Source organism: Phytophthora infestans, genomic scaffold (assembly GCF_000142945.1).
Source record: "Phytophthora infestans T30-4 supercont1.10 genomic scaffold, whole genome shotgun sequence".
NCBI classification, from domain to species: domain Eukaryota; phylum Oomycota; class Peronosporomycetes; order Peronosporales; family Peronosporaceae; genus Phytophthora; species Phytophthora infestans.
The window spans coordinates 2,077,773-2,105,124 of record NW_003303749.1 but is presented as its reverse complement, the minus strand read 5'-3'; the positions used below and the strand labels follow the sequence as shown (position 1 = coordinate 2,105,124).

Genomic DNA, 27,352 nt, shown 5'->3' with positions numbered 1-27,352 from the left:
CGCGCACTTGGGCGCCAACCGCCCTCTCACCTGGTTCTTGACGCCCTGGACCCTTCGTTCTACGATCTCCTCGAACGGTCGCCCCTCTATCGCATTGCGCCGGTCCAGTGGTTGCTATGCCGGTCACCGTCAGGGAGTCTCGGCCCGGAGCCGTCCACGCCTGCCCAAATCGGTCTACCTCCTCCTCCACTTCGGCAAAAGAAGCCTGTTCGCGGCAAAGCGGAAAACTCCGCAACGGGCCACCCCCCATCAAGTCGTCTAAGAAGCCTGCAGAGCAGTGACAAGCCAGACAAGCCAACATCTTCGCTCGTTCCTTCGGCCGAGTACAAGGCGCTAGTCGACTTGAACCTCGACGCCCCTGACTCTGTTAAGGCGGCCGTCTACTTCATCTTGGCAAAGGCGGAAGCGGCCGGAAAGAAGCCTTGGTGTCTCGCTTATCCTTGGACGGGGCGACCGCAGTGGTACAACCCGCTTCGTTTCCGCGCGATCTACCGGGGTCACTGGCGCTTCTGGATGTGTCACCGTCGAGCGTTTTGGGAATGGGCCTTGTACGCGTCCTTGGCGTCGGAGACGGCGCAGAATAAGGAACGGAACGAGGTATGGGAACGAATCCGAATGAGAGGCTACTTCTTGGTGGTCTTCCCCTTGTCGGCCGAAACCTTCTTGGGAACGACCTTCTCACCGTCTTCCCCGTCGTCGGCCTCAACCTTATCCTCCTCGTCGTCGTCTTCGTCGTCTTCCCCTGGTTTGTACTCGTCTTCGTCGTCGTCTTTGTCGTCGTTCCAAGCTTCTTCGTCATCGTCCTCTCCATCGTCAGCGTCGTCATCGGCACTAGGGGAGTCAGCAGTAGCAGCGGTCACGACCGTGGAAGTTGGAACGGCAGCTTTGGCCTCGTCTTCGTCGTCCTCTTCGAGATCGGACCAGTCGGCACGTCGGCGTTCCGTCTTAGTCGGTCCCTTAACTTCGGGGAGATGGTACGAGCCACTCTCCAACTCGGTCGCGACAGTCAGCTGGGTTTGCTTCACCAGGGCGTTGTCCATAAGGGTTTTCCAAGGCTTGTCACTAGTGGACCCCACCCAGGTGTCACGTGGCGTCGCGGAGGACTGAAGATCGAGCCGAATGCGTGCCAAAGCCACCATGGAGAGTCGATTGGCCGGCTTGGCCGTAGGGACCAAGGCTTCGGTCGTCTCCAACAGGACGCGGATACTCGGGTACCCGTACGCGTCGATCTGCACGGGCTCTAGAGCGTTATCGATGGTAGCCTGACATCGATCCGGATCCTTGCCTTCGAGCGAAGTTAACGTGTCCGCGAGAGGTCCGTCGTAGTGCAGGCACTTCTTGTTGTCACGACCGGGCTGACCTCCCATCCAGAACATTAGCGGGCACTTGTCAAGTAGCGTGAGGAATCCGTAGAAGCCCCAAGTTTCGATGCACAAACTAATGAAGGCCACTCGAGCCTGTACGGCGCACATCTTGGCCTTACGACGATTGTTTCTTCGTCTCGAATATATCCGTTTAATCTTCGCGTTACAGGTCTTTATCGTTCCCCGATGTCCAACCCGTCGATATCGTTCCTCGTGACAACTTTTCCTCGTTCCAACCTTGTCAATCCCGGGCATATCCATCCCGTCGAATAGTCTTGAGCTCCGTCGATGCCCCACGCCACTTTCCCAGTGTCCCTTTTCGTAGCGTTCCAATATGTAAATGCAAAATACAGTCCAGTGTTTCGAGACTCACTCGTTCCCAAACACCAACAAGAGTGAAGCGGTCCAGCTTCACTCGTTCCAACCGGTCAGAGGACCAGTTAGAACAACACTTCCGCGTCGTCCACATCAGCGTTGGCTTCGACCAACCTGACGCTCCGACGTATCTCCGGGAGACCCTTCTTCTTGCGGTCTGCTTCCTCAAAGACGCTTATCATGGTTCCGAACTCGGGGAACAGCGCCGCTCGAAGTAACCAAAAGGTCTCGTACGTAGCCGTCAGCACTAGGTACTGCAGCTCACCCTTATCCACTCTCTTAGCAACGACGTCCACAACGGGAGACGAGACGCCGGTAAAAGCTGTCTCCTCACCCCGATCGACACTCGTTCTACAAAACTCGACTGAGGCAGATCTTCTTCTTGTAGTGGTCCCGACTCCAATAGCAATTCATTCTCGGCTTCATCCTCGATAAAGGTCGCGTCACTACTCGTCTCGTTCCCAGTTGCTACATTCTTGCCGTTATCACTCCCACTGGCCACATTCTCGGCTATTCTTCTAGGCACTTCATCCGCGCACGGTCGACTTTAGCGACCACGGAAGCGTTTCAACCGATTCACGTTCACAGCAACGACCCGGTCGATGTGTTTAGGGATTGCGATCTTGTAAGCATTCTCCCCGACTTGGCCGACAATACGGTACGGGCCGTTCCAAGAAAATGCCAACTTCTTCGTCTTGTTTTCGCCAACTTTTGCCCTGAAGAACTGATAGACCCAGACGGGATCGCCTACTTCGTACGTGACCTTGACTTGCTTATTCAATCGCTGCTCGTGACGATCTTGGGCCTTCAATAGCTGTCGTTCCACGAGGCGCCTTGAGTCACGTAACGACAGATACAACTTTCTTCGGTACGTGGCAATCTCGTTGCTTTTCCAGTCCTTTCCGGTGTTGAGGAAGGCTAAGTCGATCGGCAATATTGGGTCACGACCGTACAAACTGAAAAAGGGAGTATCTCCAAGACCTTCATGATAGGCAGTCCGATAAGCCCAATAGGACTCGAGGCAAATAGATATCCCAATCGGTCTGAGTTTCGCTCACGAACATCTTAAGCATCCCCAGCAGCGTCCCATTGAATCGCTCTACCAGTCCCTGTGTTTGGGGGTGGTAGGCGGCTCCAAACAACTTCTTTATCCCTAGCGTCTGGTATAATGATCGTGCCAAATCCGATGTGAAGTTCGTTCCTCGGTCACTAAGCAGTCGTTCCGGAACGCCGTGACGGCAAATGACACCTTCGAGCATAGCGTCCACAAAGGTGATCGTGTCCAACGACGCCACCGCGAAAGCTTCAGCCCATCTCGTGAAATAATCCACAAACACCAAAATATACTTGTTCCCTCGTGGAGTGACCACCAAAGGACCGACGGCGTCAACCACCAACAACGAGAACGGTCCTGATAACTCCTGGATCGGCATCTTCTGCATTAGACCAGCTCTCCAGGGTCTCCGACCTTTACCACCACTACAAATGGCACATTCTTTCACGTACTCGACCACGTCTTTTCGCCATCCGTGCCAGTAGGCATGGCGTCTTACTTTGTCCAATGTCTTCGTCTTTCTCAAATGAGCAGAGAATATGTCAGCGTGACAATAATGTAGAGCTGTCTCGATAAACGGTAAAGGAACGACAGGAACTGTCACTGTCCGCGCAGGACCGGCACGAGCCCCTAAGAGCACGAGACGCATAATCACCTCGTTCTTCATCAAGTGGTGCGGGGACATCTTTAGCACCGTCACCCTCAGTTGAGGATCCTAGGCCAGCGCACCGTCCTTCAGAAATGCTCTCATGGCACGCATCCACGGCACCCGCTCTTGTTCTTTCACAAACTTGTCGTAGTCCAGCCCGAACACGTCAATCGGGGAGGGCAAGGAAGGGGGAGCACCCGCTTGTAGTTCTTCCTCTTGTTCTTCCTGGGTGAGCTCGTTGGCAGGGACCGCCTCTTCGTTCTGCTCCCCGACTGGAACTGAACCGTCGGTCACATTTGAGCCCTCGTTCCCATCTAAAACGATCGTTCCAAATCTGTCAGGCGGATCGTTCCTTTCTTCATTCAAGAGATCTTTCATCGTGATGGCCCCTATCGTTTCCTTCCTCGCGCGATGATACAGCCTCAACAAGCCGTCGGCGTGCCCCATGGACGTTCCTGGCTTGTGATACACTTTAAACCTTAGCTGAGACAACTCCGCAGCCCATCGTGCCAACTTCGCATTCGACGTCCTCGTGTTGTCACTAAAAATCCACGTAAGGGCTTGATGGTCCGTATACAGGTCAAACTCCCCGTGGTCAAGATAGCACTTGAACTTTCGTGTCGCCCAGACGATTCCCCAGCACTTAATTTCGGTGGTGCCACAGGTCTTGTTGATCCAATTCCTTTGAGATCCTACCAACATCTTACTCGCGTAGTCAACCGCTCGGTCACGTTTATCGACTTCCTGCATCAGACAGGCCCCTACCGCCAAATGGGACGAATCCACATAGAGATTGAACCTCTTGCTAAAGTTGGGATATATCAGAATAGGAGGCTTCACCAAAGCCCGTTGTAGTTGTCGGAACGCCACTTCGCAATCTTCGTTCCATTTGAAGTCCACTTCTTTCTGCTTTAGTCGTTCCAAAGGGGCGGCAATAGCAGCAAACCCTGGTATATACCGTCGGAAGTAACTTGTTAGTCCTAGGAAAGCACGAACGGTGTGAAGGTCGTGCGCCTCTCAATATCCATCACTGCCTTCGCTTTCTCGGGGTTCGGTAGTATACCCGTAGGCGTAACGATGTGTCCCAGGAACGCTACTTGGTCACGTCCCCAGTGGCACTTCTTCATTTTCAGCTTAAAGCCCGCCGAGCGGAATCGTTCCAACACTTGTCTTACTCGAATTAGGTGAGTAGGGAAATCGTCACTAAACACCACACAGTCGTCCAGATAGACGAGACACGTTCTCCACTTCAGGTCGATTAGGACGTTCTCCATCAGTCGCTCAAACGCAGGAACGGCGTTGCACAACCCAAAGGGCATAACAAGCCATTCGTAAAGGCCAAATTTGCTCGTAAAAGCCGTCTTCTCCATACTGTTCGGTTCCATCGGGACGTTCCAGTATCCTGAAGCAATATCCATAGTAGAAAACAGCTTGGCGTCTCCAAGGACGTCCAAAATGTCGTCGATCAACGGCATAGGGTAGCTGTCCTTGACCGTGACCGCGTTGAGCTTCCTATAATGAATGCAAAATCGAATCCCGCCGTCGGGTTTTCGAATCATCAGTACGGGGCTAGCCCAGGGATTGTTTGATGGTCTGATCAGGCCAAGCTCGAGATATTCTTGGATCTCCGCCTCCATTACGTCCCCTTCAGCCTTCGAGACTCGATAGGGCGGCTGCTTGATCGGCACGCTCGTTCCGTATCGATGCTGAACTTCAAAAGGTCCGTACGCCCCGGTTTCTTGGACGTCTCTACGAATAAATCCTTCAGACCACCTAGCATCTCGGCAAATAGCCTCCTTTGTTTTGCTCCCAGCGACGAATATTGGAAATCCACTTCAAAATCGTCGTCTTCTTCGTTCTGCATTGCGGTGGCTATTTCAACGTCAGCGGGTCCCACTTTCGTTCCTTCGTTGTAGCCAGTGGCACTTATCGCAGCGCTTACTTCATTCGTCGTTCCACTTCGGACCTTCGTTCCAAAAGCAGATTGAGGAACGAGAGTTACAGCAGCCACGTATGCACCCGCCGGAATTTCAACTTCTTCTGTGGACGCGTTACAGACTTCCACTACGGCCATCCCATTCCTCACGGTGCACAGTGTTCGGGCCACTCGCAAGTTCTCATCGGTCCCTGGAGCGCCTTCTACCAGAACTGTGGAGCTTTCATCGTGTCACGAATTTTAGACTTGACCAGCGCTAAGTGACCAGGCTTCAAGCGAACTGCTGAAGTCGTCGTGACTGCATAAGTCTCCTCCACTCTCGAGATGCCCAACGGGATCACATCTCCCGTCCCTTTCAGTGTCATCGTTTGGTCTTCGATATCCATTACTGCTCGGAACGAGCGCAACGAGTCCGTTCCCAATATGGCATCCACGAACAAATGGTCGACTACAACAAACGGAAGAGTCATATCGATCGTTCCAAGTGTTATTGGGAGTTCGACCACACCACGTACTCGTATCTCGTGTCCCGAAACGCTGTCTAGGCTTCCAGTGTAGGGCTTGAGGGGTTCCGACGCTCGACCAAGCCGTTTCAGCACTCGCCTGTTCACGAGACTCGCCACAGCTCCCGTGTCTGCCAACATCTCTGACGGGCAACAGTCGATGAAGCCACTGGTTACTGCCTTCAGCCCTCCCACACTACAAATGACGCGCTTTCCTTCCGGCACAACTCCTGCCCCATCCTGAGAGGCATCGTCCTCACTCGCTGTCCGCAATCCCGGCGACCTTCGCGGCCGCGGAGCCCTTCGCGCGTAGATGGCATAGATGTCGGATTGTTCATCGGCTATTTTCAGCCTCTCTTGGTCCAGCAATCGGATTGGAAGTCCAAACGTCTCTTCCTTCAACCGATTTAGGGCAACGACATCTGGGACGGGTCCTCTATTATAGAAGCTTTTGGTTTGTCGCGCAATCCGTCACGGATGGTAGAAGCCTCGGTCCGGAAATAGGAACGAGCCCATGTCCCCGCTCGATTTAGGAACGAAGGAGTCGTCGTTCCACCCTACTTTCGCTAGGTGGTCTCGAAGAGACTTCTCGTCCAACACGTTTTCCTTGGTCTTGTCTCGCAGCGGGGGAACATCAGCCCTCGTTCCGCTTCCTTCCGCCGGATCGGTCTCTCCCTTCCCATTTTTGCCGTATTCGTCCCTTTCCAGTTTGAGCATGTCGTACACCCTCTTACGAATTTCGGAACGCCACCTAAAAGGTAACGGCACTCCGTCTTCGTCTCCGTTTATCACAGTAGGGGACTCGTCGAATCCGACGCAGACGTTCCGTATAAACTCACTCTCAGCGGAGTCGTCCTCCGAAGCACTGTCACCGTTTTCTTCTTGGGTGATAGCGCCGACAGGCGACGCAGTCTCCGTCGTTCCCGTTTCGTCCTTAAAGTTTCGATTGGCACGCTTGGCCGCTGCAGAATTCTCCAGTGTCCTCTCGTACCAATCTAGCCAGTACTCTGGCTCCCTCATCTCTCCCGTAGAGACTTCCCTTGTGCGCTCTAGCACTTCTTCCGGTATTCCCAGTTGCTCACTCAGTTCTGCAAGTGACGGCTTCTCCTGCTTGCTAGCGTTCTGTGTTACTCGTGACTGAATCTTCTCGTCATCCAACGGAAACAGTCGCTCTTCCAGCTCCTTGTCGTACTCCTCGGGTTCACTCTTCACTATCGGATCGTCACCGCGCTCGATCATATCCAGCTCCTCGTCGGTAAACAGACGATCATAGTCGTTTGATTAGTCCGTCGCCTTCGTACGTTCCGTATTCAGTTCAGCTTCGGGAACTTTAACGCCCTCCTCAGGAGCATCCACTACTCCGATCACGGCCGCAAACAGGTTAGTTCTGAAGCCTACCACGTCTCCCGTCTTTGTCTCGAGTGCCTGCTCAGCCCGTGTATACTTGTCAGACAACTCGTCCGCTTCCGCTTTTTTATTGCACTCTTCCTGGGTCTTCAACGCATCCTCGGGACGTTCCGTTGTCCCTTGATCGGCGTTCTGTGCCCTATGGGAACAATCCTTCGTCCCATCTTCACTCTCCAATGTCACCAAAGAGCTTTTCGCTGCTCCTCTCTGGGTCTTTGACGCATCCTCAGGACGCTCCGTTGTCCCTTGATCGACGTCCTGTGCCCAATTGGAACGATCCTCCGTTCCACCTTCACACTTCCTTGCTATTAAGGAGCTCTCCGTTGCTCCCTCTTCTCGTTCCTTCTCGTCTTCCGGTCCCCTCGTAGAGACTTCCTCTTCTCCTTCGTACCTCGTACCAGTCCGTTCCTTCGGACTGCTCGTTCCAATCACAACATCCGCATTTTCAATCGTCACGCTCGCAACGGGAACGTTCCGAGCGTTTACTCCAGTATTCACACCAACCTCGGGAGCCCTCTCAGGTCCACCAAATCCATTTAGCTGTGAACCTTCATCTCCTTTTGTGTCGCCAACCTGGCAAGAGGAAAGAGCGACACTTCTTTCCCCTCCCTCTTGCCCCCTTCATTGTCGGGACATTCCAGTCGGTGTAGCCGAACCTTGAGCAGTCGTCGTTCCACTTGCTACGGCATTCCTCGAGAGACTACGTAGTTTCTCGATCTCGGGACAGTTGGTCACGCCATGACCCGGCTGTCGACAGAAGAAACACTCCGCAGTCCGACGATCTCCAAATCGATTTCCACTCGTTCTCCTAGGCAAGCTACACTCCATGGAGTAGTGACCAAATTGATTACAGCGATTACACAGGCCTCTCGCACGAGGACACGTCTCTCGACCACACCCTTTTCGTTCGCAGCGTCCGCACACCACTTCTCCTTCTGCGGTACGAGTATCGGGGCCCATACGAATGTTGGGAGGCCTCAGTTCAGCACTCACCCCGCCATTGGAAGGACTAGTCGGTTTCGGATCGTTCGAAGCCACTGCGCCTATGTACCCATCGCTCGTTCCAGAATGTTTTTGCACGTTCCGATTTAGCAGTTGCAGCTCTTGAAGCACCTGTAACTCCGTCGAGGGTACATTCTTCGTGCCCAGAGGTTTCATTCCATCCTCAGGAAACTCATCGTCTTCTTCGATAGGCAGGTGGGGATTCTTGAACAACAGAATACGACAGGCTTGCTCAATAGACCCAATCATATTACTGTTCAGCACCGCTCGCATCTGTTTGTTCCTTATCCCTTCCAATAAGAACTCGTACCTCATACGGGGTTCGGGTAAGTTCAGCGCGTCGCATATTGTCTCGAGTCGATCACCCCATTCTTCAGCCGACTCGCCTCGTTTCCTTGCCGCCGTCTTAAGGCGGGTCCAGGTTTGGGCCGGAGTCAGGCAAACGAACCGGTTGTGAAATCTGGAACGAAGCGACTCAAAGTTATGGATTCTCGAGTTGTACCACCATTCTTGTCCCTTCTTGCCCTTCAGACACTGTTCGAAAGCCGTCAAGCGTAGCTGGTCGTCCATGCCCATCGTACATTTCTCGAACGAACGCCAAAACGCCGCAGCTCGCTCACTCGAGGCCGTGTCCGAATAAAACGGAACGATCACTTTGACTGCGTTCCTCAATTCGTTCGGGATTCCCACCATCGGAGCTAGCCCTCGGCCATAGTCATGCGGCTCACGTCCCGCATGTTGGGCCACGGGAGCAGCTGGGTGAGGCGTCGCATATCTCGGGTATCGTTCTTTGTCAAACCCCACGTTTCCACTGAGTCTCGGGTCTCCTTCGTGACTTTGGAACGGTCTTTCGTCGGTCGGCTTCGTTCCCCAATTTAGCGTTCTCTCCGGTCTCGTTCCGGCCTGCATTGAAGGCGTAGTCATAGGCGTGGACGGGTAAGTAGGAGGCATCTCAATGGGGTTCCAACCCGGCGGTAACATCGGACCAAACGAATTCAAGGACGAATATTGTCTCGACGAGCCATACGCACCACTACCTTCGTACGTTCTGGGTGCTCGGTCAGAAGCCTTCTCATTCAAGGGGATGGGAGTCGAGGGTCCGCCGGTTCGAACTTCAGGGTTAGATCGATACACGGTTTCTCCTCTCCCGGGACTACGGGTTCCACTCCCCGGGGACTCCATCAGCCGATCCAGCTTGTTCATAGAGTATCGAGGCGAGGCCTCCACCGTTCTTGACCCTTGGTCTTTCGACGAAAAGGGTTGAGCCCCCAGGGACACACTTGACCTAGCCATTTGCTGCATGGCCTGGCCGATGGTGTTGACGATAAAGGCTTGAAGAGCCGGGTCCACCGTCGCCGTCCCTTCGCTCGTAGGCGTCGTTCCGTCCCTATCAGGGTTCGTTCCATGACTCGTGGGCATCGTTACTCGGTTCACCGGCGTCGCTCTTTGGCTAGCAGGCGTCGTTCCCCGGTGTACCGCCGTGGTTGGAGCTTGCGAAGTCGCACTGGACGCCCAGTGATGTCCCACTCCGCTCACCGGTTCAGCTTGAAAGTCAGTCGTACTTCGAAAGCGCGACCAAGATGCAGGAAAGTCGCTCTCATTCAGCCTTCCAACCTCCTCCTCCCGCGGGTACTCAGCTGTCGTCGCCGAGGGCGCCTCCCGCCCAGTCTCGTCCACGTGAGTTAGCGACGGTCGGGACGGTATCCAGCGAGAACGACACTCCCCTTCGCGTTTCAGAACTCGTCGTCTCGGTCTCTCTTGCCTCCCGTGACCGCGCCTGCTCCTCTCTGGGAGTCGGTCGATCCGCTAGAGTCCCGAGCAACGCTTTAAAGCTGGCCCTGCCCTGGGGTGTCCCCAACATCGTCATGAACATTTTTCGGTTCTTCTCTGCTCGTGGTGACGCTTCAAACAAGCTTTCGTCGTCCTCCTGGGCCGCTCGTTCCCTCAGCCCTTCTACCGCTCGTTCCGTTCGGACCTCAGTCGTCTCTCCGGATCACCATGCGTTCGGGGATCCACTTCGCCGCCTTCGCCTTCCTCAGCTGGGGCATCAGCGATCTGGTCCTCGTCAGCATCCGCCAGGATCCGTGCGAGGCGCTGCTCTTCGTCCCCTATTGGATCGTTCCAGTTTAGAGAGCTCATCTCGTCCCGGCTCCCTTGCACCTTCGCCCGTGTACTTCGGCGCTAAGGTTTTCCAAGCGGCTCTCTCCGCTTCTTCTCTATTGCGTTCCTACGAAAATTGGCTAGAAGATACCCTGCTTCTCCACCAAATTGTCGCGGTCTCCTTCTCTTGTCGAGGGCGTGTATCTTGTGAAAGCCAACGTCGGAACTTAGACGTATTAGATGTGTAAAATATACTTGTTTCTTATTTGTTTTCTTGAGCACTTCTCGTAAAAGTAGGAAATTCACGACTGAGAGCTCTCTCACCAGCTCTCTACCTTACCAAAGTACCTCCTACCAACACTAGTACCTCTAGTTGTCGTTCGTAAACGGAGTCAGCGTACCATTGTCTGAACTCCTTCGTTCCTTTTAGACTAGGGACGAGGTAGTCGGCGACGGGGAACGAGACTGATCGGGCCTGACACTCTTCTTACGCCGCTCGCTCAATTGCCGTAGGCAGTCGTCCAGAAGAGCGAGTCCTTCCTCTAGCCGAAGACCGTGACACCACCAGGAACCTCGTTCGTGTAGTACGTCGCTCGTACCCTGCAAGAATTCAAAATACACGGGCAAGCTGATTCGCGAGATGGAGAAGTGCATGTTACTGTACAAGGTTTATATAGAAAAAAAACACATCAAGAGTTTTGTCTCGTTGTAATTGTTGCATTCTTTGACAGCGATTCGTTATCGAAGGCGGTCATTGACGAACGTGTGGTCCCTTTGTACTTTTTACGCTGAATGCAGCTTCCTTATTTTTTGTGATAATGTGTGTGACTATTCATGTTGCGCTAGAGGAATTAGCGTTTCTATTCATGAAATGAAGCGTTAGATTTATAATAGATTCTACAATTTGTAAGATTACCCTAACCCTGATCAGGCTTCAGTGTGAGCTGCAAATGTGACGGAAGGAAAGCTGCTTCCGACTTACTTGTTGTTGTATTAGATCTTGGCCTAAAGTAACCTCCGTGTCTTAAAACAACAAAGCATGCAACTCTCGATTGCATGACCAATCGTAGCACATTTTCTACCCAAAAGAATGTAAAACCTCAAAAAAATTGAAGGTTGTTTTTTTTTCCGGAAAAAACCCATTATTGAGTGCAAAAAGAAAGTGAAACCAGACCCAAAATAATAGGATTTATTACAAGACTAGAAGTACTATGACAAGATTAAAATTACTATGACAAGATCAAAGGTACGAAACAAGACCTGTGGCAAGACTATTAATACTTGCACTACAGATAAGCATGTTAAGACATTACGACCCATTTTTTTGTCAAGGCAAATGTATCTGGCTAGCGTATCAATTGTGAGAACGTTCACGCTCGAACCTGCTGTGTTATTCAGCCAGTGTTTTGTGTAGTAGGCTGCGTACGACGGTAAGGTTGAATCGGCGGCATTGAGTGTGTAGCGGGGCTACATGGTGTGGAACACATAGGGTACGGGGTACCAGGAAAGTTAACAAACGCTCAGTACATAAATTGGAGAGCAAGCATACTCTCAGTACATAGGCTGGAGAGTTAGCGAGGTCTCTCAGTACGCTGGCTGAAAGCCACACGTGATCCATTTGATTAGGTTTAACTATGCTAGATAGTTAAAGAGATACATTTACCGCTATGCGGCTTGGCCGCAATAATAGTAAATAAAACACCTCTGGTTTTGAAATATAAAAGTTAAGGTATTAACTTTGAGCCCTGGTCTTGGGCTGTAAATGTCCTTTGGATAAGGAACTTAGTAAAAGTGACTCTTTCAGTCGAACGTCTTTCTCTGACGCTAAAGCTACGGCAGCCCCGCTGCACTTGGTAGTGGACTTGGAGATCTCTTTTGAATTGAGAAGCCTCGTACGTCTTCAGCAATAAGTTTAGCAACACTTATGCGACTAGGTAAAGCACTACTCTTCTTTCTGTAAACCGTTGTCCAGACCTGGATAGGTGGCGAGCTGCGTCAGCATTCCAATACATTTTGTAAATGTCTTTCCAGTCTTTCGCTGGTGGAAGAAATGATACTTGCGTTACCCTCGCCTCCTTGGCCGCAACCTCCTGTGTCGTGCTCTGAGCTTATGGTGTGCTGGTTGCATAATGGAGACAAGCATATTGATTTTGCCTTCAAGAACTTTGACGGAGTTTTCAACAGCTCTTAACCTCTTTTCCATTGTAAAGGATGGATGTGGCGCTGATGCCGTCGTGTTACGCATTCGTCGGGAAAATGTGGTAGGTCAGCCTACATGCGCATCACGATCAGGGGCTAATCAGTCCACCAGCTGGGTGTCTTCGTCCGTAGCGGCTTGGTCAAGTAAATAACCCACTAGAGTCTCCGCCGACTCATTTTGTGTCCATCCGGCCCACCACTTCACCATGCGCAGTGACCACCGTCGTTCAGGTGGCGCAGACGTAAATCTGTACTGCGCACCAGCGCGACGGAAAGTGTGAGAGGTAAACCATATATCGCGTTATTGCTGTCAAATGTACCCACGCGTTGACCTTCCATTACGATTTAGATATCGTACATCACAATTGAGCAAGGTAATGAAGGTATGTTCAGACATCTTCTTACCCCACTCAACTCGTGCATTCTGACAGCCTGTAGATGGGTCGTCTGTCTTGATAACACTTTTCGATATCTTGGACAGTGCCGGGAAAATGTAATCGTTGTCACTCCACTCGTAATCCGTTTTCGCTCATACAAAGGTCGACCACGTTGTCAATTTTGAGAGTACGTCCATTGACTTCTCGAAGTCATCGAGGTTGTGGATGTTGTAGCAGCGACCTTCTGCAACGTCTGTCTTCCGTCCTTCCAGCTTGTAGACGCCATAGGTAATGGACACACTAGGGTCGGCAGCACTCGGTCGCGTGAGGCTTAGGGTGAGATCCTTCCACCGGAAACTGAGTACTTCATTTATTCTGCACATGCCGTAAAAAGCGAACGCCGCCACAGTTAAAAACCACAAACGACTCGCTTCCGGGAGTCCGGACGGGACGCCTACGTGGGAGTGGAGTACTCGAAGCATATCCAGCTTAATAGGGGTGGCTTGCACTGTGTCAATTCAGTACTCTTTCGCTTCTTCAGTCCACGCATAAACTGCCGGACAAATGCATCCTTGGATAAATTTCCGAGTTCGTACTTGATACCTTGATCATCTGCAATAACTATCCACTTGTCCGGACCTGCTTCGTTTCGGCGCTCATAGCTGCCGTAGAAGTTCGCTTCTGCGGCCCGAATCTTCTTAACGATTTTGTTAGATACAGAGACGGATGCAGATACGCTTTCCATGAATGTGACAAGAAGCAAAGGCAACTCATAATGCCGAGCCGTTGCGGGGTCTGGGTACTCATTTGAGATACAAAAGTCACAGAACTTCTTGAAGTACGACGCGTAGACATCCCTTGTCTCCTTCTTAATCACATATGTGACAGTAGTAATCCCCCCTTGTACCAAGTCTTGGAATGATGTTGCTTGCGACGTCATTAGATTAAGGTTTTTTTACTTACCCCACTAAATGAATTGTGAGTCGGAGTGATCCTCGTCAACCCAAAGGATTGTGAGGCCTAGATCAATTCGTTTTAATAAAATACTTTTAGTTTTTTTGTCGTAGTTTTTTTAGTCCTGTCATAGTATTTACAGTCTTGTCATAGTACTTACAGTCTTGTCATATTAAATTTGAGAGGTCTTACATTAGAGTTGAGGTAAACATAAATTGGGCTGCCTGGGTTTTTACTCATTCTCACTATCAGAATCTAGACCATAAGTATTCCTAAAGCGGCGCTCGCTTGTCATCTGCTCTTCCTGCGCTTTCAATTTGGCCTCGTAAGCTTGATCCTTCTCGATAAATCCAGCCTTGTAGACTGCCTCGAACTCCGCCAGTGCTGAGCAGTCCTTGGCTTCACCAAAGCCATTTTTTGCGCTTGGATCGCTTGGATCGGCTCTTGTAGCACGGGATTCTCGTCGGGTACCTTCTGATACACATCCTGCCATGTGCTTACCTTTTCACGGTATCTTGTCTTGAGGTAGTTTTAATATTTTTGAAGACGTATCCGCTCTTCAAAAAGTGTGAGCTCATCTGCTGTAATCATTTCCTCCTTGTACGTACACATTGCCTTGCGTATCTCCTTAATATGCCGCGTTTGACCCTGCACACAGCTCTAACGGTACCCAATGGCTCTTGTCAGGGTGCAATAGCAGGTAGACGTTTTTGAACCATAGCTTTGACAATAAGTCTACGTTCTCCATCTTTAGCACGGTGCCTCCGTCAATATAGAGTATAAAAACTGCAGCTCAATAGACATCCCTTCGAAAAATGAAGTCGAAAAAGGCCGTGTTACGACTTATCACCTCTAATGGGTGCTTCGTAGTCCTTTTGGCTCGGGTTTAGGGGGAAAAGGTTCTTCCTGCAGCTCACATAGCTTCTGTCGGAGTTTCGATTAATTAAATTGTAAATAACATTTAACATTCACATTTCGCAAATATATGGCACCTTCAAGTTTCTTGAACAAATTACTATCGAGGCGGCTGCGCTACTCTCCGACGCTTGTCGCGGTGCTTATTCCACGACCTCTTCCAGATATCACTCTGAGAGTCACGCACTTTAATACCCTTGCATCTCTTCTTGTGCTTGGAGAAGTTCGTGTGAGATATTGCCTTCTCGTACAGCTCGCACTGCTTGGTCCCGGCGCTGCCGTAAGACGCCTTCGGCATGTTTGGGATTGTAATTGTAACTTAAGCCCTGAGTGGCTGAAATTATGTAAATGAGATATTTGATTCTGATTGGCTAAAATACTTTTGCCTGAGGTTGTTTTGGGGCTGCGTCAGTAAAAGAAGTCGGCTTCCGAGAGTTTCCAGGACCTGTGAACTGCCGTTGAACTGCAGTTCACAGGTCCCTTTGGCCTAAGTGAGCGAAATGACCAATTTAAGGTAGGTTCTAAGCTGTATTACTCTACCTCTTCCTCCTAGCGCTACCAGCCCAATCCTCTAGTAATACTTACTCTTATATCACCAATTATCATATACATACTATTGTGCATTTCAATCCTTTTGTCCTTTTCACTTAGTCTAAGGTGCGAAGCAGAGCGAAGCAAGGGAATTGTGTTTTCCACACCAGATGTTAGTACCGGTATACCACAGCTGTTCCGATATACACTGCTCCCGCTTGTTGCTGACCAGCTCTCTCACTTCGTATTTGGAAGAACAAGCAGCAAGCAGTCAATAAATACCCGCCTCTCCTCGTCCCTTTTCGGATCGAGCTGATGGTCATTGCATAAGCTCTCATTAATGTATTTGTTCGTTTGACCCCCAAGGTTTGTGGAAATGCTCTATTTATCCAAATCCACATCGATATCCGGTAAATCGACCCTTTTTGCCGTTCCGAAATGGTGATTCGATCACAGATAAAACAAATCAACATAGATGCAGCACACTATGATGTACACCGGCGAAAGATATAACTACACTTTTCTTTTGACATGTAAAATAAAATATTGGCTTTTGAATGATCTGGTAGCTCTACCTTAGTTTGAAAGCATTGAACATATATGATTTGTAATTTCTTACGTCTAAAAACATGGTTCGGGTGACCAGTTTTCCTTTTTGGGTACCGGTAACTTTAGCCAACAAACTCCAAATTGTCTAGGGAGTTGAAGCAGTCAAATGTCTTGAGATCGTCGATAATGGCGCTGGCGCATACTTTTGGGTTTTCCATCACGAGGTTGTGCGACAAGTTCTCCAGCGGGGAATGACTCGTGTAGATATTTGGCCACCGTTGTTCCATTTCGCGAAATATTCGTGTGCAAACAATTTCGAGCGACGTCCTCCGTGGAAGGAAACTGGGCACGAAATAGCTCCCAGTTCCTGGGTGGACAGCCACAGCCATTCATTACAGTAGATGGGGGCCTCGATCGTCGGGTGGTACGCCAGTGCTACAGCCTCGGATCCATCTTGTTCCGGAACAATGGCTCCTTCTATCCATCTCTTGAGACTTTCACGATCCCAAGACGCAAACCCCTTGAGGTGTTCACAAAAGTGAACAGCAGCGTCGTAATTAGGCCTTCAAACAGGGAAAGAGATTATTTCCAATACAAAAAAGGATGGAATTCAACACTTGAAAAAAAGGATGCTTTTCAATAGTGAAAAGGTGGTATTAATGTACTTTGTCCCGTTTATTTGTATTACAGCTGTGTGTGTTACAACATACTGATATTTTAAGACATCCTAGTATGACACGAGACGGCACATTCACCAACAGGCGCTGAACCGCAGTCATGAGCGACGATAAACAGGATCCAGAGGTTTCACCGCCTGAGGGTAATACTGCTAGCGTCACACATAGCTCCTTCCGGTTTATCTCAACACATTTTACGGAAGGTGCAGCTGTTACAGCGCTACACAGTGCTGATACATCTGAATACAGCCATCTACGCACGTATGGACCGACAGAACGTCGCAAGAGTGTCTACACTTGCATTTTGAATGAGGCGTGCTCTCGTCGTCTACGAATCCTTAAGATTTCATAGTTCTGCTCTACCGATTCCACAACGACTTCTTCATGCGAAGCTGGAGCTAGTGGTACCCATAGCCAGTCGCTAACGCACCGAAAGAGATCTGGTATTGACATGCAGATAAAACTAGAGGTGGATAGCATTCTTCAAGGTGGCGCAGGTCCAAAACGATGCATACTTTTACAACAAAAGAAGTATAAACTTGACCCAACCATGTTGGCAAACCAAACAACTTCCAGTTCAAGACAGCGACGGAAACATCAGGTTGAGAAATTTGCCTCGCCGAGTTGTGGATTGGCAATCCATTCGGCTGGGCCAAAAGGTGTCTACAACTGGGCGGTTGTGCTCAACAATGGTGCGAGGCAATTGTTGGACGTGGATCAATTTCCTGCGCTGATTAACAAATTCATCACGAAGGGCTTACAGTTACAGAGCATCGTTTATTGACGAGGCGTGACGCACGACATTGTGGTGATAACCATAGTAGTTTCTAATACCACCTGTTCTGCATAATACATACAGAAGTATCGATTTCCATCCAATGGAAATTGTGTTGAAAAGCATCCGATTTTGTATAGCAGATAAGCCGCACCCTTCAAACAGCACATCTAAAAAGTTAGAGATGAGGATTAAGAAGTCAAATAACGAGTTGCTCGCGCACCAGCGATATTCTCGGTTCAACGTCGTGTTGAACATGAATTGTTGGGCCTTTGGGTCACGCGTTCCGGGTTTCTCCACGATCGGCTCGAAAAGAGCGAGGCCGTCAAACGTACCTGGGTGTTGGGCCTCGACACTTCAGAGGGTAGCTGCCCCAATCGAGTGGCCGACTCCAATAAGTGGTCGTCGCCCAAAGCCAGAATCGACTTCCTGTTGCTGATATTGCAATATCTCGTGGTGGATCTCGGCAGTATTTCGGACCACCCAGTTTCCCGCCGGATGCTCGACAGTAAGTGATACTTCGTCAACCAGTGCACGCACACTGTTGTCTCTTTTTGCCCCATGGAATGGCAGTTCCACACTTGCAAATTCCACATGTTGCAATAGCGGGGACTTCTTCAGCTGATTCTCGATTGGCTTCCAGACTCGCTTGCAGAAATTGGTGCCGTGTACAAACAGCAGGAGCGGGGATTTCGTTGGCATCACCATTTTGTTGCGGATAGCTGTTACTAGAAGAGCAAATTCTAAAATGGCACGCAAAACCTCATCCATCAAAACAGATTCGTCACGGCGAAGAGCGTGACGAGTCTTGCAGTACGATAGGTTTAAACTTGAAAACCTGTATTGTGGATTTGTGGTTGGTTGTTTAGCTGAACCGGTCAGCGGGTAATGACAAAGAAACAGCTAAAAAAAAACGGTGTCTGTGCTTCTAGTTGTACTACAGCCTTGCAAAGACTGACCTGAAGCATTCCAGATTTTTAAGATCTGCGTGGATTGCTTTCGCACAAGCCTTCGGCTTCTCCATGATGAGGTTGTGCGTTGTGTTCTTCATCGGTGGGTGGTTCGTGTATATGTGTGGCCACTTTTGCTCGAGACGTGCAAAGTGATCATAGTCAAATAGCCACGTGTCATCGCTGCTGTGAAAAGTAACCGGACACGACAGACTCGATAGCTCCTCGTCACCCAACCATAGTCGTTCTCCGGAATAAGCCGCCGCTTCGATTGTCGGATGACACGCCAGCACTACAGCTTCTGACCCTTCCTTCTCCGGAACAAGGGCTCCCTCGAGCAAGCAGGCCAGCCTTTCTCGATGCCAAGTTTTAAAAGCTTTCACGTTTTTAAAGTACGTTTCGGCAGCTTCACGGGTCTCCCATCGGTGCTTCCGTTTGATGGCAATGTTGAAAATGTAGCGTTCGAGCTTAGGGTCACGAGGTCCGGGTTTGTGGACGTACGGCTCGAACAGTACCAATCCTCCAAACGTTCCAGGGTTTTGCACTTCGGCGTTCCAAAGTGCTGAGGCACCGGCAGAGTGGCCGATCCCACAATTGGCCGCTCACCGAGCATGGACCGAAGCCGTTGCACTTCACGAATAATAATCCCGGTGTTTAAAGTGACAAGGTTGTTGGCCGGATGTTTTGCGATGCCCACCTCTTTCTCGACAACAACAGGGATACTCTCATCGCGGTTGGATCCATGGTATGCGAGGTCAATGCTTACAAAATGGACGTCGGGTAGGACATTCAACAGCGGCAGTTCCTTGAGATGATGCTCGATCGGTCTCCAAATTTCTTTGCAGAAGTTGGTGCCGTGAACGAAAAGCAGGATCGGGGAAGTCGTTGTTGCTGAGTTCATTTCCTGGGTTGCTGTCGAGCTGGAGTAAATTTGTAAATGTCGCCATAGCCTCGAATCCCCATCCTCAAGCACCAGGGCTCGCAATCAGAGCTTGCAAACGCTATAGGTTCCATTGCCACAAGCTACCATTAAAATTCGAAAGTGAAAAGAAAAATAGATTCCTGTGAATTTCCAGCAAGATTTGTTTATGCTGTGAAATTATAAAAAAAAACTTTTAGCTAAATATCACTCTAAATTATTTAAAATCTCCAAATTTATGCTCTCTTTCTCAAGCAAGTTAAAAATTATTTGATTTTCTAAATGAACCTGAAATGATAGCACTCTTGTTGGCTGTATCCTTCATACCATCCGATTGGTAATTGGATGGTAACCAGGAGTTGGCGTGAGTCATTTACGCCATCATGGCAAGTGCTATCTCAAGCCCAGTCTATGGTAAGCTATCATGGAAATCCTTTCTTAAAAAAACCTGTAAAATATGTTGATGCTCTTAAAAGACAAATTAGAAGCTGCAAGATTCAATTAAAGTCACTATTTTCATGTTTTGGGCTGCTACACTTGCTTCAGTGCTCGCACGATATCCACTTTAGCATTAAAAGCACTCATCGTGGACCGCGTCCACGCCCTTTGATGAGGTTGTGCGTGCTATTTTCCATCGGCGGTTGGTTCTTGTAAATTCGAGACACTTTTTTTCCACAGTGGCAAAGGAAACATGATCAAACAGCCACGAACCACTACTGCTCTGGATTGTGGCTGGGCAGGCAACACTTGAGAATTCGTTATCTGATAGCCACTACCGCTGCACGCCAACACTACAGCTTCGGATCCTGGTCTATCAAAAACAACAGCACCGGAGACTCATCAAGCTGCTATGAACTACGTCAAGAGCTACGAAGGACTCACGGCCCGCGCGAGTCGCGGGAAATGCTGCTACAGTACTGTACATGTATCACGAGATGGCGTGAGTCATCCTCTTCAAACCAATTGCTGTCGCAGCAAAGTTACTTTAATATAAGCGTAATCAGAAATATGATTATTGCACAAAAAGTAGTTTCTGATACATACTCTACATGTACGTTTTGGTCTGGTCACAGCAAGAGACTGTCGACAATGGCGGCGTCCCCTGTGCTGCTTTTCGCACATGGTGCCGGCTTCTGCAAGGAGATCTGGGCTCCGATCGTCCACCACCTGCAGCAGCTCGTGCCGCGGCAACATGAAGCTGCGTTGGAATTTGTGAGTGTGGATCTTTCTTTCCACGGATCTTATCGGGACAACAGCGTCGTCGCTCAAGTCGATGATAACGGCCCCCATGTGACGCACCCTGCCAACAATACAATCGTATTGGCCTCCGTCGCTCTTCTGCACAAAGCCCGGCAATTTCGGGGTGCCGGTCGGCCGGTGATTGGGATCGGCCACTCGATGGGCGCAGCGGCCCTCTGGAAGGGGGAGATCAGCAGTCCCGGGACTTTTGATGCACTTGTATTCTTTGAGCCGATATATGGGCCACCAACGCCGATGGGTCCGAATCGCCCATACATTTTCATGGCAGACATCACATTGAAGCGAAAATGGAAATGGTAAGCTTCAATTCGACAGTACTGAATTGTGGTCAATAGCTTAGCTGGTTTATGGTTTAAGCTATTTGTTGACGCTGTAAACTGCGTTGTCTTGTGAAGCCGTCGAGAGAAGCAGCATCTATTTTCTTTGAGAACTGGAAGAGCTTCTCGTCCTGGGACCGCGAGAGTCTGGCATGTTGGATGCAAGGTGCCATCGTTCCCGACGAAACGGATGCCGATGCTGTCGTGTTGGCGTGTCACCCGACCGTTGAAGCATCGATCTATTGCGGCGGTCGGTTGTGGCTTTCAGAGGAAGAACAAGCTAAGACCAAGTGCCCAACCACATTTCACAGCGGCAGCACCACGAAAATGTATCGCCAAGAGATTTTCGAGGACATAGCTTCTTGTCATCCTGAAATATTTAAGACGCACGCCCCCATGGTGGGAAGATCGCACTTAATGGTGTTGGAGGACCCGGAAGGCTGCGCGAAGGCCATTGTTGCTGACCTTGAAACCTTAGGGTGCTTCAACGCTGCTGCCAAGTTGTAGCGTTTTTGGTCCAAAACAAAAGTTCCTACTTGGTATACAGTGAAACGACCAAATCAGTGTAATTCGCATTTTTATATGCTACTTCGGTGCTGAATACGCAGTTTGTGCCTCGATCGGTGTGTTAGCTTTTGACCGTGTGCTAGGATACAGCTCGACAGTGACTTTAACTTTCACTAACCGTACAGTACCTGCATGCGTGCGCGCACTTCGATTTCCCCGATTACATTACGCAGAAATGATTTCAATCAGGACTCATAATCGAGACCATTTTATACAACACTGAATTCGGATTTGCGTTTCACAAAGTCATTTACCATTCAGTAGTGCCAATGGCGACGTTGTTGTTCGCCCATGCCACGGGCTTCTGCAAGCAGGTGTGGGACCCAATTATTCGCCGCCTCAAGTGCTCGCCTCTGCTGCAAAATGCTGTGGACCAGTATGTGACCTACGACCAGCCGTATCATGGCGTGAATCGCGACAATTCCGTGCTAAGTCAAGTGTACTACAAGAACAACGACCCCAACGCTCTGCGTGTAAGGCACCCGATGAATAACTGGCCTGAAATCAGTGCAGATGCAGCGTGGGAGCAAGTGCAGAAGCTGCAGTCATCTGGAACCGAGCGTCGACCGTTGATTGGCATTGGTCACTCGATGGGGGCTGCTGCACTCTGGGCTACTGAGGCGAAACACCCTGGCACCTTCGACGGGCTGATACTTTTTGAACCGATTTATGGAGAGGTCGACGCAGAATATGACAAGAAAGCCGACTTCCTAGTGTCGCTCACATTGGCTCGTGAAAAGAAATGGTACGTGAGTTAAGGAAACCGAGCTGTGGGTTCAAGCAACTGAGCATAACTGTTTAGGTATTTACAACTTTTTTGGCTTCAATAGGTCCTCTATTGAAGCTGCTGTCACTCATTTCGAGAACTGGAAGAATTTTGCGAGTTGGGACCGCGAAATGCTCGCGAGCTGGATCAAGGGAGCAGTGGTGTTCGACCAAGACCAGCAGGCTGCAGTGCTTGCGTGCGACCCTCTCATCGAAGCGTCTGTATACGCCGGATCTCGACTTGTTTTAGCTGAAAACCAACTTGCTGCGCCACGATGCCCTGTCACATTTCATAGCGGAGACCGCACGAAGCTGTTTGATCGCAGTGTGTTCGACAAATTCGAGGCAACACACCCGGCCATCTACACGAACCACACTCCGCTACCTAAAACATCGCACTTAATGGTATTCGAAGATCCAGCAGCAGCAACCAACGCCATTGTTGCCGACCTCAAGAACCTCTCTTCCTTCCAAACTGGAAGCCAGCCTCTTCAAGCTCATCTGTAAATCAATCTGTCACGAAATCTGTGTATACAACCTACACAAAATACTTTTTTTAGGTTTTAGTCCTTCATGATCGTACCCAAATAAAAACGAGCGGCTCACATTTCCAATCATCAGCACAATGGCTCAAGTGGCAGCTAATGGCGCCCGTCAGCCGCTGCTGCAGCTACTGCGAGGTCCGAGCGGCAAACTTTGGGAGGTCTGCATTGGTCTAGAGGTTCATGCGCAGGTGCTGAGCCGCTCCAAGCTTATGAGCGGCTCCGCAGCGTCCACACTGTCGTCTGCACGACCCAATCGCAACGTCAGCTTCTTCGACGCGGCGCTACCAGGCACGCTGCCAGTCATTAACCGTGAATGCGTGCACCAAGCCATCCGCATGGGTCTCGCAGTGGACGCCACGGTGCATCCGCGCAGTTTATTCGAGCGTAAACACTATTTCTACTGCGATCTGCCACTGGGATACCAGTTGACACAACAGCGGGCGCCAGTAGCGTCTGGAGGTGCGCTGCACTTCGAGTTGCCAGAATCCGCCGTGGTAAGTGAACACGGAGGTGCACATAGTGACGAGGCCACATTCGATGCGTCTAAGTACAAGTCTAGAAAAGAGAAAAACGAGGCACTGAAGAAGTGGAAAGCCAAACAAGCCAAGAAGCAGCAGGTGCGAGGCAGATATGCGAGGGTATGACCTCGTGGAAAGAGAGTAACAACTCGCTGGTGGCTTTGTAGGATGTGATCTCGAGGAGTGTACGTATCACACGAATTCAGATTGAGCAGGACTCGGGTACGTAAAAAGGTTTTCTAAAAGGTGAAGATTGTGGGGCTCAAATAATGTCAACTGTAGGTAAAAGCAACCATGACTTGGAGGATGACAGTACAGTAGTGGACCTGAACCGTGCTGGTACGGCGTTGTTGGAGATTGTGATGGAGCCGGACCTTCGCAGTCCCGTTGAAGCGGGCCAAGTCATGCGTCAACTGCAGCATCTACTGCGTCATTTGGACGTGTGCGATGGAAACATGGAGGAAGGCTCTATGCGTTGTGATTTAAACGTAAGTGTGCGGCCGACGAACCTTGGAGCGGAGGCCGATGTGGAGTCACTTCACAACGCCCTGACGGCCAGAACTGCTGCTCCTTTCGGAGAGAGAGTGGAGGTGAAGAACATGAACAGTATCCGCAACATGATGCGAGCAGCAGAATACGAAGCCAGGAGACAAATCGCGTTGATTGAAGAGGAAGGCGGTGAGGTGCATCGGGAGACGCGCTCGTTCGATGCTGTCACTGGAGAAACCGTACGTCCGCTGTCCCTGTCACGCGCTAACAACGAGAACTAATGCCTGTGTGTTTTGCTAGAAACGTATGCGTTCAAAGGAGGGGGCCAAGGACTATCGTTTCTTCCCCGAGCCAGACCTTCCTCCTCTTGTTTTCTCGGAGAAACTTATCCAGGAGATCAGTGAGAGGATGCCCGAACTCCCTGAAGCACTGAAAGAGCGTCTATGTGCACAGTACGATCTCACGTCGTACGAAAGTTTGGTGCTGGTGAACGAGCCTGGAGCTGCGCCCTACTTCGAGACAGTTGCAGCTCAGAACTCTCGACCTTCCAAGGTGGTTGTGAACTGGGTGCTGAACGATTTATTCGGACACTTGAAGGCAGTCAACGGCGACATTGCCAGCTCTCCCGTTACAGCTACGGAGCTTGGCGCATTGATTGATCTCATTCAGGACGGTACGATCTCTGGTAAGATCGCCAAAGACGTATTAGAGCTCATGTTCTACGAGAACGAGCCGAAGAAGACACCATTGCAGATTGTGGAGGAGAAGGGATGGAAGCAGATTCAAGACCCCGAAGAGATCCGTGCACTCTGCCGAGCTGTGCTCGATGACCCAGTACGCTGCCATCCTAGTGTTATGATTTGTATTGTGTCTGTGACTTACATTGTGATGGTTTTGTAGAAAGCGAAGAAGAACCTGGACGCGTATTGGAAAGGAAAGACTCAGCTCTTCGGCTTCTTTATCGGTCAGGTGATGAAGCAATGTGGGGGTCGGGTGCATCCAGAGCTTGCAAACAGCATCATGCAGGAGATCCTGGAGGAGCACAAACAATAGATGGAGCATAGACAAGATGGTGTAAGTGGCTACAGTGTTGTACACAAAGCAAAATTACTACTTACGCATTAAACCGATCTCACTTGGACGATTCCAGGAGGTTATTGCAGTATTCCGTGCATCTGCAGCAGCTTCTTATAGATTAGTGCGAACAGCGCCACCACGATGGCAATAGTCAAATAGTGCAGAAAAGTGTCCACGCTGTCGGACTCGCGCACTGGAGCAAAATTATGAGCTGCAATGGGCGTGTCCACGTTCTCGTGGTGATAATCGACCACTTCCGGTGCAGCTTCTGCTGCTGCTGGTTCCTCGACAAATGCTGCATCAGTAGAAGCTGCAGACTCGGAAGCTTCTGTTGTTGCCACCTCCTCGGCCCTCGCAGGTTTGGTATTGGCAGATTTCTCTTCTTCAGCTCCAGTGGCAGCACTAGCCTCCTGTTTGCTGTCTTCATTGACCTCACTCTCAGTCTTCTTGTTATCCTTGGTCACATTGGCTGGCGCCGTCTCCAAGCTGTGCATATGCAACTGAGCGATCTGTTCCGCGTACTTGGAAGGTTTCTTCTCCTCTTCATTCCCTTCATGCTCCGACTCCAACTCCGGCAACAAATCCGCCACTCGTCCACACGTTTCGCACTTGTAGTCGACACTCTAAAATACAGTCACAAAAGTTTTAGAAACGCCTTCAAACGACCATTTCTAAAGTCCATTGCAACGCACCAGTTTGGCTAGTCTCCTGCGCTCTTCAGCAGGAAAGTCCAGCGCACCAATTGCGCCCTCGCCTTTAGTGGGCATAAAGCTGATTAACGCCTCCAGAATCAGTCGCACGCCCCACGCAGGTTGCCATTCTTCTGGATGGTAGGCCGAGATACTCAAGCAAATTTTCTTCTTCACTTCGAAGCGGCCATTGGGCTATAGAAATCCAGTATCGAAGTATCAGTACGAGTACCATTGACGTACATGTACAAGTATACGAGACTTCGTACCGTGAGCAGCATGATGTTGGGCGGCTTGAACGGGTAGTCCGACGGCAGGATGATGCGGCCGTGGTAGATGCCGCCCTCGAACTCTGTGTCACGTGGGCCACGCAATGTGAAGTGCCAGTCGAACATGTTGGTCTGAGCGTGAACAAGACAGAAGAGTGTAAGAGTGATGGTTGCTTGTGTTACCTTCTTGAAAGTTGCTGCCTACGCACCTCGAGTGGCGCCGCTGCGTACTGGTCGCTTGGGTTGGTCATCATCTCACGCACATCCTACATAAACGAGGGTGAGTGTTGCTGTTTAAGGGACGTTTAAACGAGTGCAGATGCACGTACGCCCTGGATGCGCTTGATGGCGGTGTTGCGCACACTTGCCGCCATATTCGGTGTCTTTTTGAACTGACGCGTCATAATCAGACGACGTGTTGCGTGAATGTTTCTCGAATTTATCGGATGACATTAAAAATAAAAAAGCTGTACTCTATTGGCTGAAATCTCTTTGAATTTCAATTTTGGCAAACTCCACGAAGAAGATGAAAATCTTGTGGGATCGCGACGGGGTTGCCGGCGGGCCCAGCTCAATAAAGGTCCTACTGGACTGGCTGACAAGTGAACGCAACTATGCTAAGTGGAAGGGAGAGGATGGTTCGTACGGCTCGACAAAGGAAGCACTTTGTGAAGTAATTATCGACAAGTTGAAAGAAGTTGGCATCACGCACAGGAAACCCGCAGACGTGCGCGACAAGATTCGGTATCTTGAAAAACAATTCCGCAGAGCTGTGGAGTGGACAACTAACGCAGGACAAGGAGTTAGTGATGATACTACGATTCGGCCCGCCATTCTTCAGCTGTGCCCCTGTTACTACCAACTCGCCCGAGTGATGGGCGACAACCCTCCTTCGGAACCCTGTCAAACAACAGGCAACTCGAATGACGATGGTGATAATCGAAATCGAAAACGACCATTAAGTGTTGCTGAGATCACTGGCAACAAGAAACAGCACGGGTCCATGTTGCGAATTCTTCCAAAACCCCATGAAATCGGTCAAAAAACATGTGACAAAGGAAACAGAACGCTGCTAGAACTCCACGGGCCTAGCCAGCAACCACGTGAGAACGGGAACTCAACGTGCCTAGAACGCCGCGAACCCAGCCGACACGCACGTGGGAGCAGTAATACAACGCTGGCAGAAGTCTGCGAACCTAGTCAACAAGCGCTTGCCGGTGGTAAGACAACCCTACTAGAACTTGAAGAGAAGAGGCTCGAGCTCGAGTTGAGACGAGAGGCTCGTGAGGAAGCTCAAGCTAAGGCAGAGGTGGAACTTATCCACGCTAAACGACGATCCGTGGAAATCGACAACACAACGCGACTGCTGTTAGCAAGAAAGCAACTCAAAGACGCCGGTTACACTGACCAAGAGATCGATGCGCATTTACCACTTAACAACTCAAGAAAATAGATCAGGAAGGCACTTAATTATATTTTTATCCCGAGCTTACAAGCAGTCGTTGGGAATTCCAAATTTTAAATCAGTCGGCTTTCCATTTGATGGCCATCACTTACAGTCCCATGCCAGTGTGTGAAATTTGCACACTGGTCCCAGCTTTTGCCACTCAGGAATCGCAA

At 50.2% G+C, this 27,352-nt stretch overlaps 8 protein-coding genes across 8 annotated transcripts; 4 read left to right on the top strand and 4 right to left on the bottom strand.

The window, feature by feature from the left end:
• Positions 1-12,990: 12,990 nt before the first annotated feature.
• PITG_07067 (uncharacterized protein) lies at positions 12,991-13,906 on the bottom strand (the record flags this gene model as incomplete). The annotated part of the gene is made up of 4 exons (XM_002904987.1): positions 12,991-12,998; positions 13,052-13,117; positions 13,208-13,392; positions 13,476-13,906. 4 exons carry the CDS (start codon positions 13,904-13,906, stop codon positions 12,991-12,993), a joined length of 690 nt encoding a protein of 229 aa, XP_002905033.1.
• An 830-nt stretch (positions 13,907-14,736) lies between these two features.
• PITG_07066 (uncharacterized protein) lies at positions 14,737-15,133 on the bottom strand (the record flags this gene model as incomplete). Its single annotated transcript, XM_002904986.1, has 2 exons — positions 14,737-14,841; positions 14,913-15,133. One exon carries the CDS (start codon positions 15,131-15,133, stop codon positions 14,936-14,938), a length of 198 nt encoding a protein of 65 aa, XP_002905032.1.
• A 2,591-nt stretch (positions 15,134-17,724) lies between these two features.
• On the bottom strand, positions 17,725-19,218 carry PITG_07065 (uncharacterized protein; the record flags this gene model as incomplete). Its single annotated transcript, XM_002904985.1, has 3 exons — positions 17,725-18,205; positions 18,327-18,879; positions 18,924-19,218. 3 exons carry the CDS (start codon positions 19,216-19,218, stop codon positions 17,725-17,727), a joined length of 1,329 nt encoding a protein of 442 aa, XP_002905031.1.
• A 1,081-nt stretch (positions 19,219-20,299) lies between these two features.
• PITG_07064 (uncharacterized protein) lies at positions 20,300-21,320 on the top strand (the record flags this gene model as incomplete). Its single annotated transcript, XM_002904984.1, has 3 exons — positions 20,300-20,792; positions 20,837-20,839; positions 20,936-21,320. 3 exons carry the CDS (start codon positions 20,326-20,328, stop codon positions 21,318-21,320), a joined length of 855 nt encoding a protein of 284 aa, XP_002905030.1.
• A 329-nt stretch (positions 21,321-21,649) lies between these two features.
• PITG_07063 (uncharacterized protein) lies at positions 21,650-22,652 on the top strand (the record flags this gene model as incomplete). The annotated part of the gene is made up of 3 exons (XM_002904983.1): positions 21,650-22,125; positions 22,211-22,586; positions 22,632-22,652. The coding sequence occupies 3 exons, from the start codon at positions 21,650-21,652 to the stop codon at positions 22,650-22,652; spliced, it is 873 nt and encodes a 290-aa protein (XP_002905029.1).
• A 118-nt stretch (positions 22,653-22,770) lies between these two features.
• Positions 22,771-24,750, top strand: PITG_07062 (aspartyl/glutamyl-tRNA(Asn/Gln) amidotransferase subunit B; the record flags this gene model as incomplete). The annotated part of the gene is made up of 5 exons (XM_002904982.1): positions 22,771-23,307; positions 23,376-23,430; positions 23,491-23,936; positions 23,998-24,531; positions 24,598-24,750. The coding sequence occupies 5 exons, from the start codon at positions 22,771-22,773 to the stop codon at positions 24,748-24,750; spliced, it is 1,725 nt and encodes a 574-aa protein (XP_002905028.1).
• A 101-nt stretch (positions 24,751-24,851) lies between these two features.
• On the bottom strand, positions 24,852-26,106 carry PITG_07061 (ubiquitin-conjugating enzyme E2, putative; the record flags this gene model as incomplete). The annotated part of the gene is made up of 6 exons (XM_002904981.1): positions 24,852-25,091; positions 25,239-25,397; positions 25,467-25,658; positions 25,733-25,864; positions 25,942-25,998; positions 26,062-26,106. The coding sequence occupies 6 exons, from the start codon at positions 26,104-26,106 to the stop codon at positions 24,852-24,854; spliced, it is 825 nt and encodes a 274-aa protein (XP_002905027.1).
• A 136-nt stretch (positions 26,107-26,242) lies between these two features.
• On the top strand, positions 26,243-27,185 carry PITG_07060 (uncharacterized protein; the record flags this gene model as incomplete). The annotated part of the gene is made up of 1 exon (XM_002904980.1): positions 26,243-27,185. The coding sequence occupies one exon, from the start codon at positions 26,607-26,609 to the stop codon at positions 27,183-27,185; it is 579 nt and encodes a 192-aa protein (XP_002905026.1).
• Between the last annotated feature and the right edge of the window lie 167 nt (positions 27,186-27,352).